At 42.0% G+C, this 19,473-nt stretch overlaps 1 protein-coding gene across 1 annotated transcript in view; it reads left to right on the top strand.

The window, feature by feature from the left end:
• The window catches only part of LOC137624865 (ras association domain-containing protein 4-like), a 57,070-nt gene that overhangs the window by 18,053 nt on the left and 19,544 nt on the right, over positions 1-19,473 (top strand). Inside the window, exons 3-5 of the mRNA XM_068355818.1 lie at positions 616-749; positions 9,494-9,569; positions 13,687-13,845. Of these exons, the coding sequence (XP_068211919.1) occupies positions 616-749; positions 9,494-9,569; positions 13,687-13,845 (369 nt within the window). The remainder of the gene's footprint in view (positions 1-615; positions 750-9,493; positions 9,570-13,686; positions 13,846-19,473) is intronic.

Here is a 19,473-nt window from a genome sequence, read left to right as displayed (position 1 = left end):
TATCTCCGAATTTGTCATTTTATATTAGTTTTAATTAGAAGTCTTAGGTGTAAGGGGAGAGTATTTTGTGTGAAGTACATGCCTATTAAGCACAATATTGGCAAGTATTTATGTGATTTTAGGTGGGCTGAAAGGTTTAGGAGTGCCTCAATATGGCTTGATGTAGCTACTTGCTCATCTTGATAACAACGTTTGGCTGCCTTACTTTTGGTGGTACTGTAACGTTAGAGTCGGTGATCTCAAACATATTTTCTTTGCTTACATAGCAGCTTAGATTTGATTCATACATAATGTAACTTATTTTATTATTATTATTACTTGATAATTTTATACTCTACTGATTTCAGCAAGGTATTTTCTAAGAGAATAGTCACTTGTGCTTTCATTTGAAATGTAAATGAGATGCTAGGTTTTAATCGCAAAATTCTTACGACCGATGGATGATAGAACTAAACTAGTTAATGTATCAAAATAATGTCAGAACTGATTAAGAAATTCACCTAATTTTTTTTTACTAAATAGCCATGAGTTATGATTGCATTAGCCTTTTCACCAAGACATATTTTATCAAAGGTTCCATCTGTTTTTCTTATTGATCTTCAAATTTATTTACAGCACAAAGGGGTACCGTACTGCCACCATCCTTGTTATGGTGCCCTGTTTGGTCCACAACTGTTTGGGCATGGCACACGAAACGAATGTCACACATCTTTTGGCAAAGTGGAGAACAGAGATGGGCAGGTTAAAAGGTGAGTTTTCATTGGGTTTTTTTAATTCATTTAATATAAAGTAAATCAAACAATGGCAAGATTGAGTAAAATTTGGAAATCAAATCGCCTGAAATTACGTATAAAACTCAGGCTGTATATTAGTTTATTAAGATCGGTGTTACTGTATGGACACGAGTCATGGTATGACAATGAAACAATATCCAACAGATTTTGTAGATTTGAGAACAAAGTTCTCAGAAGATTATTGGGAGGTAAATGGCATGACAGGATTAGAAATGAAACTATAAGAGAGATTACTTAAGTACCATGTGGATAAGATCATGGTGAGGGGTAGATGGAGATATTTTGGGCATGCTATTTGCACTCCCCAAAAGAAATTACTGTAGTTAACCAAACTTTGAACTGGGCTCCACAAGGTACAAGTAGAGTTGGAATACCGAGGCCTACATGGCTGAGGACTATGAAGCGTGAAGTAGATGATGAATGGAGAAGTATTGATTTGAAAGTTCAAGAAAGAGATGACTGGCGAAATCTAACTGAGGCCCTTTGCGTCGATAGGCGTAGGAGGAGATGATGATGATGGTGAATGTTTGTGTACTTTATGCATTGTAAAGGCCAGCTATGTAAGAGTCGATCTTGACTCATTGGGGTGGTTATTCTGCTCCGTTTAATGATAATTAAGTTTGCATTGTGAAGGCTAAGAGAAGTCATATGTAACTCAATAAGAGCACCTTGAGCTGGAATAGATAGGTAAGAGGTTTATGATTGCTGATAAATAGAGTATCCAAGTGAAAATTTATGATTTGTGAATGTGTGACCTGTGATTCTTTTCAAAGAGGAGAAAACTCATGATAAGGGATTTTAACGAAGGGAAAAACTATTTATGGGCGAGGAACCTGTGTCGCCCAGTGAAATGCTCCTTAAAGCACCACTTCTAAGGCATAAATATTGCTAAATATACCAGAGAAAAAAGGAATGCATGGAATGCCAGGAATTAACCCAGCTTGCTCACTCAATGAGTGTCGGTATAGTTACTGGGGTGTGATAGAACCACGACCATAAGTCCCGCACCAGTTAGACCTCTCCTTCATCAACATCCCCTACTACGACTATCCTCCCTTCACCCCTACACCTCCCCACCCCCTTACCTTTATTCCTCTTTAGCACCAGCGAAGGTTCAGACGTGTTTTTCATTGCTCTGTGTTGTTTTGTGTTTTTTTATACTAAAAAAGGCCAAGATTCATGGAGCACTTTTGATAGATCATATCACAAAAGGAGGAATGGTTATTCCCAAATGAATCTTGCAGGCTACCAGTGGGCGAAGGCTATTCTAGTTGAGATTGTGAAGGAAGCAATCAGAATAGTAGTAATTAGGATTTGTGGGACAAATGCCATCGTAAGGCTCGGTACTATTTTTTTCGATAAGTATAATTTCAACTGTGACTAGATTGATGAACGATCTTCCTAATCAGAAATTTGAATTAGTAGAATTTCAGAGGTCAAACTTACAGTGAATGTTTTTATGTTGAACAGGTTGACATTGTGTCAAGATTGTAGACAGCCGATACAATCTTGACCAGATAGATGATTACCTTCGCTAACTTCGTTGCAAAGGTTATGTTTTGATAGGTGGCGTGTATTTATCTGCTTGTATGTCTGTCTGTGTTTGGTATTTGTATGACTCAAAAACCGTTTTTTTTAAATATTTAACTTAGCCGGTGAATATATAGCTGCAACTCTGTTGCTCGACAGACAAACTGTACAGAAAAAAAACTCGCCAGCGATCACTATACAAGTTGCGGGTGTGCCCAACAGCGCCATCTGTCGACCAGATACCAAGCTCAATGTAAACAAAGACTCAATTTTCTCTCTGTCGACATGTCGACAAGACGTACTTTATTCGCTGTTGCTAAACTGGAGTTTTTCACATCATATTGGTGAAGTACTATATTCTGGTTTTGAGCTTTCGCAATGCAGGTGTTTTATCTTCATCTTAAATCTTGAACTCGTTTTGGATAGATTTAATTATGGTGACAAAGAGAGTATGGACTTTCTTTCACTTTTAAATGGCCGACCCTTCCCTTAGACGGAAGTGTGTTTAGGCTTTTAGTAATTATCTTATCACGTTATATTCAATTATAGATTTTCCTCTATATATTTTATATCTCTCCGCCTTTATTAGGCCTCTTCGATTAACTTTCCATTTATTATAAACATATAAAAATAAATTTTAATGTTTTGTTTATATGCGACCTTTCCTGAGAGTAGGCGGTCCTAACTTGGAAACCGAAGTTAAACAACGTTGAGCCCTTTGCAATCGTAAATAGCTTTTAAAGAGCTAATGATTTAAAACCTTTTAAATGAATATTTTTAATAAATATTTTATGAAAGAATTTCTTTGAATAGTCTTCGTACTGTTTTCAAAGATGAACTAACGTTTAGTTTATTTATACTACGCAGTTTGCGCTCTATCGTTACGATAGAGAGAGAGAGTATCACGGTTTCACTTTGCAGAAAGAGTAAATCGATTCTGACGTTTTGTTCATTATTCTTTCAAAGCTTAAAGGAACTTTTTAATTGAAAAACCTTTCAGTTTTTTCCTTTGGTCAAATAACATGTTTTTTTGACGAAATGTAATTGGGCTCTTCTCTTAGGTGCGAAATCAAGAGAGAAAGAGAGAGAGAGATAGAGACGGAGGGAGAGAGAGGAGAGAAAACGTTCCGTTCAAGCGGGTAACGTTGTTCTCGAGTTACTCTCGTCCCTAGTCTCTGTACGGGGAGGAAGGATAAAACGTTTTTAGTTTTTTATTCTCGTCCCCAGGCTATGTGCGGTGAGAGATTGAAAACGTAGTTTATATGAACTAGTGTTTAGTCTCTTTCCCAGCCACTGAATTTTTTATCTTAAAATATGTTTTCTGTTTTTTGCTGGTATTAATGAGCTTGCATTATACGACTGATTTCGCAATTACTACCTTTTAATGAAGGGTAGAATTACGTGTTTCAGGTAGAAATCAGTAAAAGTTTCGATTTCAGTGAAATAAGTGCAAAACAGAAAATCGAAGTGATAAAGTGATATGCGCAAAGTGTTACAGTGTTGCGTCCGAGGGTTCGTCTGTTCGTGCCTGTCGTTCACCTAGTCCGGGACCTCTTGCAAGCTCCCAAACAGGGGAGAAGTAATGTCGAACGACTTATGGGTTCGAGAGGCCTTGATCAACGAACAGACGTTTCCCTCTATGGTATCGGGTGTATCTTACCAAGATCTCCCCTACCATAAGACGAGAGAGACGTTTTTTCTCCTCGTCATCCGAAGGCTTTTCGCATAAGAAACCTGTCACAAGGTTTCGAAGCCCTTAAGCGAAAGTCAGTCCTTTCAGGACAGGTCCAGCGTCCTGGCTACAGCCATTAGGACAGCTCTGACCCTATGCAGTCATCGGATAACTGCTCGCCGCCTAACAAAAGCGTAACACAGACTCCGAAAGTCTTTTTTGGTTGGCAAAGTGTTGCGGTCACAGACGTTACCCTCGTCTCTTACCACAACCATTTCCGTTGATCCTTAATGGGTTGTACGGCAAGACATGCAGAATATGCTTGCCTCCCTTATGGAAGACTATTCTGCCGATTAGTCCGTTGAGTCTAGCCGTTTATCTCATCGATATCCTGGCTTTCAGCCAACCTAACGTTCCTTTGTGCTTCCTGTTGACGTTGGCGTAGCTAAGTCACGTCAGTCAGGTTGTTTAAAACCACACTCGATGCGGTCTCGTGTGGATTTTCAGCCGCATTTGGACGTTAGGCCACTTGCTGATGCTCCTGTTGACGTTCAAGACGTTCGCTAACAATCGGAGTTGACTTGTTTTGACGCTGTGCGTCAACCTCCGCATTCTAGAGTTGTTTTGACAGTTCAGTTGTTGACAGTTCACAGACTGTCAAGCAGTTACATGACGTTGCGTCCTGGTCCGCTACTAATGCACCAGTGAGTGTGGACTCTGCTTGTAAAGCATTGCCACCACGGTAGTTCTCTCCCTTGCTTGAGACTCAGCTTTTATCGGACAAGGTTCCTGTAGATGAGGAAGTTGCTGTTCCCCCTCCTACTGATATTACCTTGAGGACTCTGTCAGATGGAGAGGAGCCTAAAGCTGCTTAGCCCTCTATGGACTTTAATTAAATCATGATGATTTTTTTTAAGGATCTTTGTCCGGATCTTTTTGTAACTGCTGCTCCTCGTTCGCCTAAACGTCAGAGCTTACACTAGGCCTAGCTACTTCGAAGCCGTTGTTTTCTAAGCTAGTGCTCTCTCGCTCTCCTAGAGAGCTTTACGTCTGCTAGGCGACTGGTTTATCACCAGGAGGAGTTTGGGGGATACAGCCTTTGCTTTCCCTTCTTTTAAACTGGCTTATAGAGCGAGAGTCTGATATGACACGAGAGAAGTTCTCGGCTTGGGAGTTCATGCCTCTGCCCAGATAGACTTCTCAAATCTCGTAGACTCTCCCTGGCGCCTGGCCAGGAGACGCTCCAAGTTTTTTACAGGTCAACTTCACAGCTGTTTTCGAGCCTTTTGCTGTACAATTATGTCATGCATAAACAAGGCTTTCAGGGATGGAAAGCGGTACCGCCTCAGTCGCTAACCCCGTCTGTTGCCGCACCTGCTCCCGTAGACCCTAAATGGGCTTTGCTGCAAGACATGCAGTCCAAGCTTGCGTCCTTGATAGAGGACTTTAATGCGGAGAAGGTTGCTGCCGAACCTTCTGGCCAACAATCTTCCAACCGGTCGGTTGTGCGTCCTGTTGACGCTGAGGTAACCTTCTCGCGTCTGCCAGTTGAGGTGGTTCCTCCACCGATGCGACCCAGTGTGGGTTGCCACCCGCACGTTGACGTTAAGCGACGCTCGGAGGTGGTTGTTGACGTTCAGGACGTTCAACAACCAGCTGAGGTGACTTGTTTTGACGCAGTGCGTCAACCTCAGCAACCCGGTATGGTGTTGACTGCACAACCCAGACGATCTAGACAGTCTCGGGTGGACGCTGTGCTTCCTCGCGCACCCATGGTTGTTGACAGTTCACAGACTGTGCAGCAGTTCCATGATGTTGCGTCCGGCTCCGTCACGCATCCACCAGTGCGACCGGACTCAGCGAGCCAGACGTTGCCCACTCCGTTGCCGTTTCCTCATCAGTTTTCGGATGAGGAACCCTCTGATGAGGACGTTGCTGAACAACAAGACGATCAGCCCCCAGAATAGATCAAGCCCTGCTATCCATCCAGAAGATGCTGAAGAAGGAACGCTGCTCAGTCAGGCTGTGGATGAGTCTGGTAGGGACGCTGTCATCCGTGGAACAATTTGTCACTAGGAAGACTACACCTCCGTCCTCTTCAATACCATCTAGCTTTTCACTGGATAAAGGACAAGACGCTAGAAGCGGTCTCGATCCCGATTTCCGAAAAGATAAAGTCTTGTCTGACTTGGTGGAAGGACAATATCAACCTAAGAGAGGGTCTTCCCCTGGCTGTTCAGACTCCCAACCACGTTCTCTTCTCGGACGCATCGGACGTGGGCTGGGGCGCGACACTAGACGGTCGGGAATGCTCAGGACTGTGGAACTCGAGTCAGAGGAGCATGCATATCAACTGCAAGGAGCTGTTGGCAGTACATCTGGCCTTGAAAAGCTTCAAGTCTCTCCTTCGAGGCAAAGTGGTGGAAGTAAACTCAGACAACACCACGGCCTTGGCGTACATCTCCAAACAAGGAGGTACCCACTCACTGACGTTGTACGAGATCGCAAGGGACCTGCTCATCTGGTCAAAAGGTCAAGACATCTCCCTAGTAACGAGGTTCATCCTAGGCAACTTGAATGTCATAGCAGATTGTCTCAGTCGGAAAGGGCAAGTAATTCCAACAGAATGGACCCTCCACAAGGATGTGTGCAAGAGACTTTGGGCCACTTGGGGCCATGCAACCATAGATCTCTTTGCAACCTCGCTGACCAAGAGGCTTCCAATCTATTGCTCCCCAGTCCCGGACCCAGCAGCAATACATATAGATGCCTTCCTCCTAGATTGGTCACATCTGGATCTCTACGCATTCCCACCGTTCAAGATTGTCAACAAGGTACTGCAGAAGTTCGCCTCTCACGAAGGGACAAGGTTGACGTTAGTTGCTCCCCTCTGGCCCGCGAGAGAATGGTTCACCGAGGTACTTCGATGGCTAGTAGACGTTCCCAGAAGTCTTACTCTAAGGGTGGACCTTCTACGTCAGCCTCACGTAAAGAAGGTACACCAAAGCCTCCTCGCTCTTCGTCTGACTGCCTTCAGACTATCGAAAGACTCTCGAGAGCTAGAGGCTTTTCGAAGGAGGCAGCCAGTGCGATTGCTAGAGCAAGGAGAGCATCCACCATTAGAGTCTACCAATCGAAGTGGGAAGTCTTCCGAGACTGGTGCAAGTCAGTTTCTGTATCCTCGACCAGTACCTCTGTAGCTCAAATAGCTTATTTTCTCTTATACCAGAGAAAAGGACGATCCCTTTCAGCTCCCACTATCAAGGGCTACAGAAGCATGTTGGCATCGGTCTTCCGGCATAGAGGCTTAGATCTTTCCAACAATAAAGATCTTCAAGACCTCCTTAAGTCTTTTGAGACCACCAAGGAGCGTCGTTTGGCTACCCCTGGTTGGAATTTAGACGTGGTACTAAGATTCCTCATGTCAGACAGGTTTGAGCCGCTACAATCAGCCTCCCGGAAAGATCTCACTCTAAAGACTCTTTTCCTGGTATGCTTAGCCTCAGCTAAAAGAGTCAGTGAGATTCATGCCTTCAGCAAGAACATCGGATTTTCGTCAGAAAAAGCCACCTGTTCGCTACAACTTGGTTTTCTAGCCAAAAATGTGCTGCCTTCTCGGCCTTGGCCTAAATCTTTCGATATTCCCAGCTTATCGGAGATTGTAGGCAATGAACTAGAAAGAGTCTTATGCCCTGTGAGAGCTCTTAAGTTCTATTTAAAGCGTACCAAACCTTTACGAGGCCAATCTGAAGCTTTATGGTGTTCAGTTAAGAAACCATCTTTGCCTATGTCAAAGAATGCTTTATCATACTTTATCAGACTGTTAATACGAGAAGCTCATTCACATCAGAGTGAGGAATACCGAGCTTTGCTTAAGGTGAAGACGCACGAAGTTAGAGCTGTAGCAACTTCCGTGGCCTTTAAGCAAAATAGATCTCTGCGAAGTATAATGGACGCAACCTATTGGAGAAGCAAGTCAGTGTTCGCGTCTTTTTATCTAAAGGATGTCCAGTCTCTTTACGAGGACTGCTACACACTGGGACCATTCGTAGCAGCGAGTGCAGTAGTGGGTGAGGGCTCAACCACTACAATTCCCTAATTCCAGATCCTTTTAATCTTTCTCTTGAAATGTTTTTTAATGTTGTTTTTATGGGTTGTCCGGAAGGCTAAGAAGCCTTTCGCATCCTGGTTGATTTGGCGGGTGGTCAAAGTCATTTCTTGAGAGCGCCTAGATTAGGGGTTTGATGAGGTCCTGTTGTATGGGTTGCAACCCTTGATACTCCAGCTCCTAGGGGTCGATCAGCATCCTAAGAGGATCGCGAGGCTCTGTAAGGAAGACGTACTTGTAAGGCAGAGTAATCGTTCAAGTCGACTTCCTTACCAGGTACCTATTTATTTTGTTTTTGTTATTTTGATAACTTCTAAAATGAAATAAAAAACTCTTAGCTCATAAAATGTAAACATATATTACTGGTCTCTACCCACCATCCTGGGTGTGAATCAGCTATATATTCACCGGCTAAGTTAAATATTTAAAAATGATATTTTAATTATAAAATAAATTTTTGAATATACTTACCGGTGAATATATAAATTAAATGACCCTCCCTTCCTCCCCAATAGAGACGCAGTGGGACGAGGAGAAAATTGAGTCTTTGTTTACATTGAGCTTGGTATCTGGTCGACAGATGGCGCTGTTGGGCACACCCGCAACTTGTATAGCGATCGCTGGCGAGTTTTTTTTCTGTACAGTTTGTCTGTCGAGCAACAGAGTTGCAGCTATATATTCACCGGGTAAGTATATTCAAAAATTTATTTTATAATTAAAATATCATGATTGACCGAATCTCATGAAATTTTTTGTGGTGATTGACCATGATCCAAGGACAACTTAATTAGATTTTGGGAGTGATTGGATCAAAAGTCAAGGCCAAGGTCACAAAAAGGTAAAAAACGTCGTGTTTTTTTTTTTTTTCATATCGTGGCCAATTTTTATCTCATTTGCATGAAATAAGTGCCAAAATGTGCCTAATTCAATTGCCGATCTTGTGATACACAACATATAGGCGAAGGTATGCGCTCTACCGAGTGCCTGTTCTAGTTGTGTACTGACTTGATATTAGTTTTCCCTAGTAATTGAGTGAGTAGGTGCTATGTTATGCCTATTTTATTTTCAATAGCCATGCTTATTGAGGAGATGCAACTATATAGGTATTGTAGCAACAATAATCATAGCATAAATAATCCTACCAGCTAAAATATGTCTTAAGACTACAGGATAATGGAGACTCATGCCAAACAGCTCAGAAATCATTGGAGGTTTTGTATTTTAAGTTTTCTGCCTTTAATCTTGCATCATGATATAGAGGAAATAAATGACATTAATACCATATTAATTTTGTAAATATGTTCATTGCTATAACTGTAGCATAATTATTTCGATGACGAAAATTGTATCCAAAGGAAGATGAAATGAGTAATTTATTTTCCATTTCAGGTCTCATTTAGAATCAAACTTGAAAGCATATAACCAATACTATGAAGGGAAACCGGGCGAGCTTAAAAGCAGAGAGGTAAGATATAGGGGTAAATTTCTGATTTGAACTGTTGCAGTCTTATAATTCTTTTTAAAACTTGACTGCCGGTATGTTTTTATTCACCTTTTTCCTTTCAGTTAACCTTAATCTATACCGTGCTAGGCGGTATATCCTTCCGTGCTAGCCGGTATATCTTAGCAATTCATGTTTGCCAACCGTTATATAAGCGAATGAGCAACCTGGAGGAGTAACGAGAACTTTGGGTGTGGAGGAAATGCACCCCTAAATCTCGACGAAGTCACTGGCAGCAGGGTGACGGATTGGGTTTAAGGTGATAGACACAAGATGTCTCTTTGTCTCTTACTCTCGATGGCTGGCGGATAATCTGACTGGAATCAGATTGACCGGCAGGGGTCACTTGCCTTAATTAGATGGGCACTGCGCATCACAAGGAACTGGCTATCCTTTGATGAATTTAGCCAATGAATCCTCTCGGAGCCCTTTGCGTCAATAGGCGTAGGAGGAGATAATGATGAACCTTAATCCAAGGGTTTTTCATTCAGTCATTGTGCTTCATTGCAGATTCCCGCCCGATAGCTCTGATATTTGATTTTTGTTCATATTAGCTCTTGTTCCTCCTGCAGGGGGGGCCTGATGTTTACAGACACATCCAAAGATAGTTAAGGAACTAAATTGTTGAATTTTCAGATGACAAAAAACTGGTCAATGCAGAGAAGCGTTACCCATAAACTATTTAGAATTGTAGCTATTTTTTTTTTTTTTATAAATATGCTTAAAATTAATTTAATAAGTAGTACAGTTGCCTTCATTAACTCCGGTACACTTTACTGGATGCTAAGATGTCTTACAGCTTTACATTGTAGCAGGCAAATAATTCGCTATTCAACACTTCGTAAAATTAATTAAGGGCTTTTAATCTCATGTTTACAAGCTAATGAACTTTGTTTTACTGCAAGAATTGCCAACAGTTTCTCTTACGATACAATGTACACCTGTCAGACGTCTCCTTAGCATCCAGTGAAGTGTACCAGAATTAATGAAGCCGACTGTACCAGAATAATTTGCATGATAGCTCTTCTTTCACCACTCAAGGGGTAAAACATTTGGGACCATCTCTGGTAATACAATGTCAGTTGCTGCCTAAAACATAGAAGTGTAAATTCTGAAATCTTTTGCCAGAAGTGGGTGGCGCAAAGTTATATGAAATTCATGTTAGTATTGAAATAATAAATTTTGTTATTAGAATATTTATTTCAATAAAAGCTCACCTGAGGTTCATCTAGCTGATTCCCACACCCTGAAGGCGGAAGTTGAGGGAAGGAGGTTAACGAAACACACAATCAAACCTCAAACAGTACAATGGCCTAGTCTCCGACAATACGTGTCCTTTCTTTTAAAGCAAGGTACTTCTTATGATCAACTCGATCAACTCTCCACAGAAACGGAGAATTCCCCTAGTCTCCGTCAATGCATGTCATTTTTTAAAATAAAGGTACTTTCTGGGCTCGACCTGTGTCGCTCCGTGAAATGCTCCTTAAAGCACCATTTCTAAGGTATAAATACTGCTAAAAATACCAGAGAAAAAGTTGCATGGAATGCCAGGAATAAACCCAGCTCGCTCACTCTAAAAGAGTGTCAGTATAGTAACTGGGGCATGTTAGAAACACTACCAGAGGTCCCTTACCAATTGATCAACTCTCTACAGAAAGGAATGTGATAAGGATCGCATTTAATATTCAGTATCCAACGAGTCATGATTGAATAACGAGTGAACTCCTTGTCTTTTTGCCATACGATGATTCAGGAATGTGAAAGATTAAAAATGCAATGGCCATCCTTATAAGAAAGCCATTATTCCCTGAAATAGTGCATGGCCAAAAACTGATAGGGTAAGCCACCGAGCTGTGGCCAAAACCCTCTCCAAAGAAAGACCTCTACCAAAATTAACCCTTTTACCCCCAGGCTATTTGGAAATTTCCAAGCCTCAACCCCCAGGGGGTTATTTTTTTCCCAGCACATTTTGCAGTATATTTTTTTTGAATTGCTCTAACAGCCTTAATTTTTGTCATAGAGAGGTCAGGTTGGTCTCATTCTCTTGGAAAATGCCTGAATTTTCTAAAAAAAATTATCAAAAATATGAAAAAAATAATTTTTATAGCATTTTTTTGCAAGGACGTACCGGTACGTCCATGGGGGTAAAGGGATGGCTTTTGTGAAACGTACCAGTACGTCCTTTTGGGGGTAAAAGGGTTAACTATTAAGTCCTTCACCCGACCTGAATACTTTTAGGTATTAGCTTCAGTCACTAATGCCTTGATGAGGAAGGTCTTTGCATTCGTGGAAAGAAGAGGTCCTGGGCATACTAACCCCATATAATCTATTCAATAGATTTTTTTCTACTGCCGTGCCTAAATAAACCTTAGCCCCACTAGTTTGACAATGGAAGCTATAATACTTCCTAATGAGGAAATATGGAAAAGAATAAGAATTCTGTCTTTGAATAATTCTTTGCCTTGAAACAAGAATATGGAAAAGAACAAGAATTCTATCATTAAATAATTCTTTGCCTTAAAACAAGAATAAGATTTCTATCTTTAAATAATTCTTTGCCTTATAAGAAAAAGGAAAAGAATAAGAATTTTATCTTGAAATAATTCTTTGCCTTAAAACAAGAATATGGAAACAAAAAAAAATTCTATCTTTACATAATTCTTTGCCTTAAAATAAGAAAATGGAAAAGAATAAGAATTTTATCTTGAAATAATTCTTTGCCATAAAACAAGAATTTGAAAAAAATAAGAATTCTATCTTTAAATAATTCTTTGCCTTAAAACAAGAACATGGAAAAGAATAACAATTCCATCTTTAAATCCTTGCCTTAAAACAAAGGCAAATGAGAGACTGCTATATTATCAACAGCAAAGCCCACATTCTAGGAAAAGAGCTTACAGTTCATTAATGCATTTATCGGAAGGCAAAGCTAATGGACAAATGTTTGGTGGTAAGAACTTTGAAGAACAGGCCTTCCTAAAGCTCAAGAGAGGGACTTTTTCAGGTACTGCAATATCTTTACTACATCTAAATTTCCATCTAAATTATCACAAACCAATCTGACAGAGAATTCGCAAGTGATAGATCCGAACACATCTGCAACGAAAACCAAAGTGGGTAAATCCAATCCAAGATGCTTAACGATTGTTTTTTTAAGAATTGAGCTGTGTTATCCCTAATATAGCGCATAGAGATAATTTTATTAAAATTCAATATTTTTTTTGGTCTGGCCTGTAAGAGTTTAGATGTGAAATATAGGTCTGGATCCAATTTCGGATATTAATGTGATGTGTGGCTTTTTATTTTACTTGGTTTAACCCTCTAAATCTATTGGACGTAATTTACATTTACTATTTCTACTCTGTTCAGTGCCATATGATTTAATTTATGCCCAGTAATGGTCAGTTTTTTCTCTTAATTACATATGATTAAATTTTTACAAAATCTGTAACGTTAGATATTAATGGAAAGCAAATTTATATCACTGGAAAGGAGATTTATTCGAGTTTGCGATGATCAATGTTGTAAAGTCTTATCCTGTATAATGTTTGTGCTAAGATGAGTTTAGCAAAATGTCCAAAATACCTGTGGTTTAAATATCAAATCACTTGGTGAGGAGTTGGAGCTCAGAGTTAATATCTTACCCTCTTAAAATGGAAAATTGGTTTTTAAAGATGCTTAATTTTCCTATTTTCTTTTGTTAATCTTTGTTCCAAGGTTGTGGTAGCAATTCGATGAAAATATCTATCTAAGAATTATCAGTGAACTTCACTTTTCAGTTCACTCACACGGGCTAAATAGGGCTTTGGGTGTGCCCCAGAGGTGAGTTTTTTAATCTATGCTTTAGAATTACACGCTTTATTTAGCGGTGCTTCGATCCACATAGTGTGTTTTATATATTTCTTGCACAAGTGCTTGTGGTATGCTTGGAAAGTGTACATTAATGATGGGCTATCTAAACTTTATTTGTGCAATTTCATTTTCTTTTAGTTAATTATTGGTATGTAACACTTGAAACTTTGGTAATGATTTACTCATTAAAGATGAATGTTGTGATTAATGCGGTTGTCTTATAAAACAGGCTAATGGACGAATGATATTGGAAGGCGTTTTGAGAATTTACTGGGGCGTACGAAATGTGATACACCTGAAGGAAGAAGACGACCAGAGAACCATTGCTATCCGCAGGAGGTCGACGGTCAACTCCGCTGATTTTTATTCGGATAACAGTGATGATGAGGTAAGTCCACAGTATTAGAACATTACCAAATGGTTAACCCTTTTACCCCCTGGCTATTTGGAACTTTCCAACCCTTAACCCACAGGGGTTATTTTTTTTTCAAGCTCATTTTGCAATATATTTTTTTTAAATTGCTCTAACAGCCTTAATTTTCGTCATAGAGAGGTCAGGTTGGTCTCATTCTCTTGGAAAATGGCTGAAGATTCTCAAAAAATTATCAAAAATATGCAAAAAAAATGTAAATAGCAGTTTTTTGCAAGGACGTGCCCGTACGTCCATGGGGGTCAAGGGACGAGTTTTGTGAAACCTACCAGTACGTCCTTTGGGGGTAAAAGGATTAATATAGAAGGTCGTTAACTTACAAACATTCGGAGATAAACACAAATCCAACTAAAAGTAACAAAGATAAGATAAAAAATACTGCAATAAAGCAATATTATATCATTTAACCCTTTTACCCCCAAAGGACCTACTGGTACGTTTCACAAAAGCCATCCCTTTACCCCCATGGACGTACCGGTACGTCCTTGCAAAAAAATGCTATAAAAATTTTTTTTTCATATTTTTGATAATTTTTTGAGAAAATTCAGCCATTTTTCAAGAGAATGAGACCAACCTGACCTCTCTATGACAAAAATTAAGGTTATTAAAAAAATATATACTGCAAAATGTGCTGGGAAAAAAAATAACCCCCTGGGGGTTAAGGGTTGGAAATTTCCAAATAGCCTTAGGAGTAAAAGGGTTAATACAGTAAGCAGAACATTTATGATAACCGGATATCTATTCCATATGAAACCTGACTTTTTCAATATTAAACTTACCCGATGATTATATAGCTGTCAGCTCTGCTGCTCGACAGAAAAAACCTACGGGCGGAATACGCCAGCGATCGCTATACAGGTGGGGGTGTACATCAACAGCGCCATCTGTCAAGTAGGTACTCAAGTACTCGATGTCAACATCGAACCAATTTTCTCTCTGTCGTGCCAATGGCAAGACCTACTAAATACGCCGTCCCTAACTGGATTTGTTTTCACAACGATTTGGTGAAGTACACTATTCCAGTTTTGAGCTTTCGCTATGCAGGGGTTCTATCTTCATTTCAAAACTTGAACTCGTTTTGGATAGATTTAATTATGGTGACGAAGAGAGTATGGACTCTCTTTCACTTTTAAATGGCCGACCCTTCCCTTAGACGGAAGTGTGTTTAGGTTTTTGGTAATTTTGCTTAACAAGTTATAGATCTATTTATTTTATATCTCTCCGCCTTTATAGGCCTCTTCGATTAACTTTCCATTTATTATAAACTTATAAAAAATTAATTTTTATGTTTGTTTATATGCGACCTTTCCTAGTAGTAGGCAGTCCTTACTTGGAACCGAAGTTAATTAACATTGAGCCCGTCATATCGTATTTAACCTTTTAAGAATTTTATACTATTTTTAATGTTTTATGAAAGAATTTCTTTGATAGTCTCGTACTGTTTTCAAAGATGAACTAACGTTTAGTTTTTTAGTCTCCGCAGTTGTTGACGTTCAGAACGTTCAACATGCGCTCTATCGTTACGATAGAGAGAGAGTGTATCACGGTTTCACGTTGCAGTAAGAGTAAACCGATTCTAGCGTTTCGTTCATTCTTTCTAAACTTAAATGGTTTAAATTCTAAATAAAGGAACTTTTTATTTGGGAAACCTTTCAGTTTTTTCCTTTTAGCAAATAACATGTTTTAACGATATATAATTGGGCTCTTCTCTCAGGTGCTAAGTCAAGAGAGAAGAGAGAGAGAGATAGAGATGGAGGGAGAGAGAGGAGAATAAACGTTTCGTTCAAGCGGGTAACGTTGTTCTCGTTTTTTACTCTTCTCCCTAGTCGCTGTAGGGGAAGAAGGTAAAACGTTTCTAGAGTTTTATTCTTGTTCCCAGGCTTTATGCGGTGAGAGATTGTAAACGTAGTTTATTTGATCTAGTGTTTAGTCTCTTTTCCAGCCACTGAATTCGTTTTTTACTCTTCTCCCTAGTCGCTGTAGGGGAAGAAGGTAAAACGTTTCTAGAGTTTTATTCTTGTTCCCAGGCTTTTTGCGGTGAGAGATTGTAAACGTAGTTTATTTGATCTAGTGTTTAGTCTCTTTTCCAGCCACTGAATTCTTTATCTTTATTTATGTTTTTCTGTTGCATTGTAAACTGTTTTCGCAATTACTACCTTTTAATGAAGGATAGGATTGCGTGTTTCAGGTAGAAATCAGTTAAAGTTTCGATTTCAGTGAAATAAGTGCAAACTGAAAATCAAAAGTGATAAAGTGATATGCGTAAAGTGTTACAGTGTTGCGTCCGAGGGTTCGTCTGTTCGTGCCAGTTGTTCACCTAGTCCGGGACCTCTTACAAGCTCCCAAGCCCAGGGGAGAAGTAATGTCGAATGACTTATGGGTTCCACAGGCCTTGATCGACGAACAGACGTTTTTCCCTCCGTGGTTTCGGGCGTATCTACACACGTTGCCGACGTGAGATCGCCCCACCCACACAAAGACGAGAGAGCCCATTTTTTCCTCGTCTGCGGAAGAGGTTTCTCGTAGAAACCATGGACCAAATCTTGCAGCTTTTAAGTGCAAGTCGGTCCCTTCCGCGCAAGTCCAACGGCCTAGGTGTAGCCACTGGGTCAGTTCGGACTCGCTGCAGTCATCCGACGACTGCACACCTCCCAAGAGAGGCAAGGTGGTACCGCAACAGGCAGTAACTCCGTCTGTTGCCGCACCAGCTGTTTTAGATCCTCAGTCACAACGGACAGTAGCTCCGTTTGTTGCCGTTTTTTGTAGACCCTAAGTGGTCTTTACTGCAGTCTATGCAGACTCAGTTAGCTGCGGTTATGCAGAAGTTTGGTGCGGAGAAGGTTTACACTGCTCTCGTTAGCCTACAACCTGCCACGGTTGTGCGCCCAGCTCACGCTGAGGCTGCCTGCTCCCACACTCCGGCTGCGGAGAGCTCCACCTCCGATGCGCAATCGACCCTGCCAGACGCATGTTAACGTTAGCCGACGTGCGGCTCCCTCCGTTAACATGCGTGAGCTACCGCATCAGCAGTGGGAAGGTGGAGTCAAGCTGCCGTGTTTTGACGCGATGCGTTAGTTTCCGCAACCCACGGCAGTCCCCACCACGCACCTCCACTCCGCTTAGGTTGTTGCCTGCTCCCACACTCCGACTGCGGAGAAGGTTGACGATGCACCCGTTTGCCTACAACCTGCCACGGTTGTGCGCCCAGCATGGCTGCCTGCTCCCACACTCTTGTTGTGAGAGCTCCTCCACCCATGCGCAGTCGACCCTGCCAGACGCATGCTGACTCCCACAGACACACGGAGCACTCCGTTGCCGTGCGTGAGCTACCACAAGCTGCCGTGTTTTGACACGGTGTGTCAGCCTCCGCAACCCATTGTGGTTACCGCCACTCGCCCGCAGCAGACTAGTCAGTCAGGAGTTGAGGGTTCCCCACACAGCTTTGGTTGTTGCCAGCTCACAGACTGTCAAGCAGTTACATGACGTTGCCTTCTGGTCTGCTACTAATGCACCAGTGCTGTATGTCCTCACGCGCCTGTTGTGGTTGACAGTTCAGTTTTTGACAGTTCACAGACTGTCAAGTAGTTACATAACGTTGCCTTCTGGTCTGCTGCTTATGCACCAGTGAGACCCTCACTGAGATAACCTAGCTTTTCTCGGACATGGTTCCTGTAGATGAGAAAGTGCTGTTCTCCCTCCTTCTGATATTCCTTTGAGGACTCTGTCATTTGGAGAGGAGCCTTAAGCTGCTTAGCCTCCTATGGACTTTAATTAAAGCATAACAAGGCTTCCAGGGATGGTAAATGGTTCCGCTTCAGTCGCTAACCCCGTCTGTTGCCACACCTGCTCCCATAGACCCTAATGGGCTTTGTTGCAAGACATGCAGTCCAAGCTTGTGTCCTTGATAGAGGATTTTTTTACGGAGAAGAACCTTCTAGCCAACAACCTTCCTACCGGTTGGTTGTACGCCCTGTTGACGCTGAGGTATCCTACTCACGTCCGCCAGTTGAGATGGTTCCTCCACCGGTGCGACCCAGTGTGGGTTGCCAGTCGCACGTTGACGTTAAGCGACTCTCGGAGGTGGTTGTGGACGTTCAGTGTGTCACTAGGAAGACGTTCAACAACCAGCAGAGGTGACTTGTTGTGACGCAGTGCGGCAACCTCAGCAACCCGGTAGGGGGTTGACTGCACAACCCAGACAGTCTAGACAGTTTCGGGTTGACGCTGTACTTCCTCGCGTCCCCATGGTTGACAGTTCACAGACTGTGCAGCAGTACCATGATCTTGTGTCCGGCTCCGTCACGCATCCGCCAGTGCGACCGGATTCAGCGAGTCAGACGTTGCCCACTCCGTTGCCGTTTCCTCATCAGTTTCGGATGAGGAACCCTCTGATGAGGACATTGCTGAACAAGACGATCAACCCCCAGCCCTGCTATCCATCCAGAAGATGCTGAAGAAGGAACACTGCCCTGTCAGGCTGTGGATGAGTCTGGTTGGGACACTGTCATCCGTGGTTCAATTTGTGTCACTTGGAAGACTACACCTCCGTCCTCTTCTGTATCATCTAGCTTTTCACTGGAAAAGTACAAGACGCTAGAAGCGGTCTCGATCCCGGTTTCCGGAAAGATAAAGTCTGGTCTGACTTGGTGAAAGGACTTTATCAACCTTTGAAAGGGTCTTCCCCTGACTGTTCAGACTCCCAACCACGTTCTCTTCTCGGACGCATCGGACGTAGGCTGGGGTGCGACATTAGGCGGTAGGGAATGCTCGGGATTATGGAACTCGAGTCAAAGGACAATGCATTTCAACTGCAAGAAGCTTCTGGCAGTACGTCTGACCTGGAAAAGCTTCAGGTCTCTCCTTCAAGGCAAAGTGGTGGAGGTGAACGCGGTCAACTCCCTGCTTTGACGTACATCTCCAAGCAAGGAGGGACCTACTCTCTGACATGGTACGAGTTCGCAAGTGACCTCCTCTCCTGTTCAACAGGTCTAGACTTTTCACTAGTAACGAGGTTCATCCAAGGCAACTTGAATGTCATAGCAGATTGTCTCAGTAGTAAGGGACAAATGATTCCAACATATTGGACCCTCCACAAGGATGTATGCAAGAGACTTTGGGCCACCTGGGGCCTGCCAACCATAGATCTCTTCGCAACCTCGATGACCAAGAGGCTCCCAATACTTTGCTCACCTATCCCGGACCCAGCAGTAGTTCATATAGATGCCTTTCTACTAGATTGGTCTCATCTAGATCTATTTGCATTCCCTCCGTTCTAGATTGTCAACAAGGTACTGCAGAAGTTCGCCTCTCACGAAGGGACAAAGTTGACGCTAGTTGCTTCCCTCTGGCCCGCGAGAGAAACTTACCGAGGTACTTCGATGGCTAGTAGACGTTCCCAGAACACTTCCCCTAAGGGTGGACCTGCTACGTCTGCCACGCGTAAAGAAGGTACTCCAAGGCCTCCACGCTCTTCGTCTGACTGCCTTCAGAATATCGAAAGACACTCGAGAACTAGAGGTTTTTCGAAGGAGGCAACCAGAGCGATTGCTAGAGCAAGGAGAACATCCACCCTTAGAGTCTACCAAT

Source organism: Palaemon carinicauda, chromosome 2 (genome assembly GCF_036898095.1).
Source record: "Palaemon carinicauda isolate YSFRI2023 chromosome 2, ASM3689809v2, whole genome shotgun sequence".
In the NCBI taxonomy this organism is placed as follows: domain Eukaryota; kingdom Metazoa; phylum Arthropoda; class Malacostraca; order Decapoda; family Palaemonidae; genus Palaemon; species Palaemon carinicauda.
This window is presented reverse-complemented; position numbering and strand designations above follow the sequence as displayed.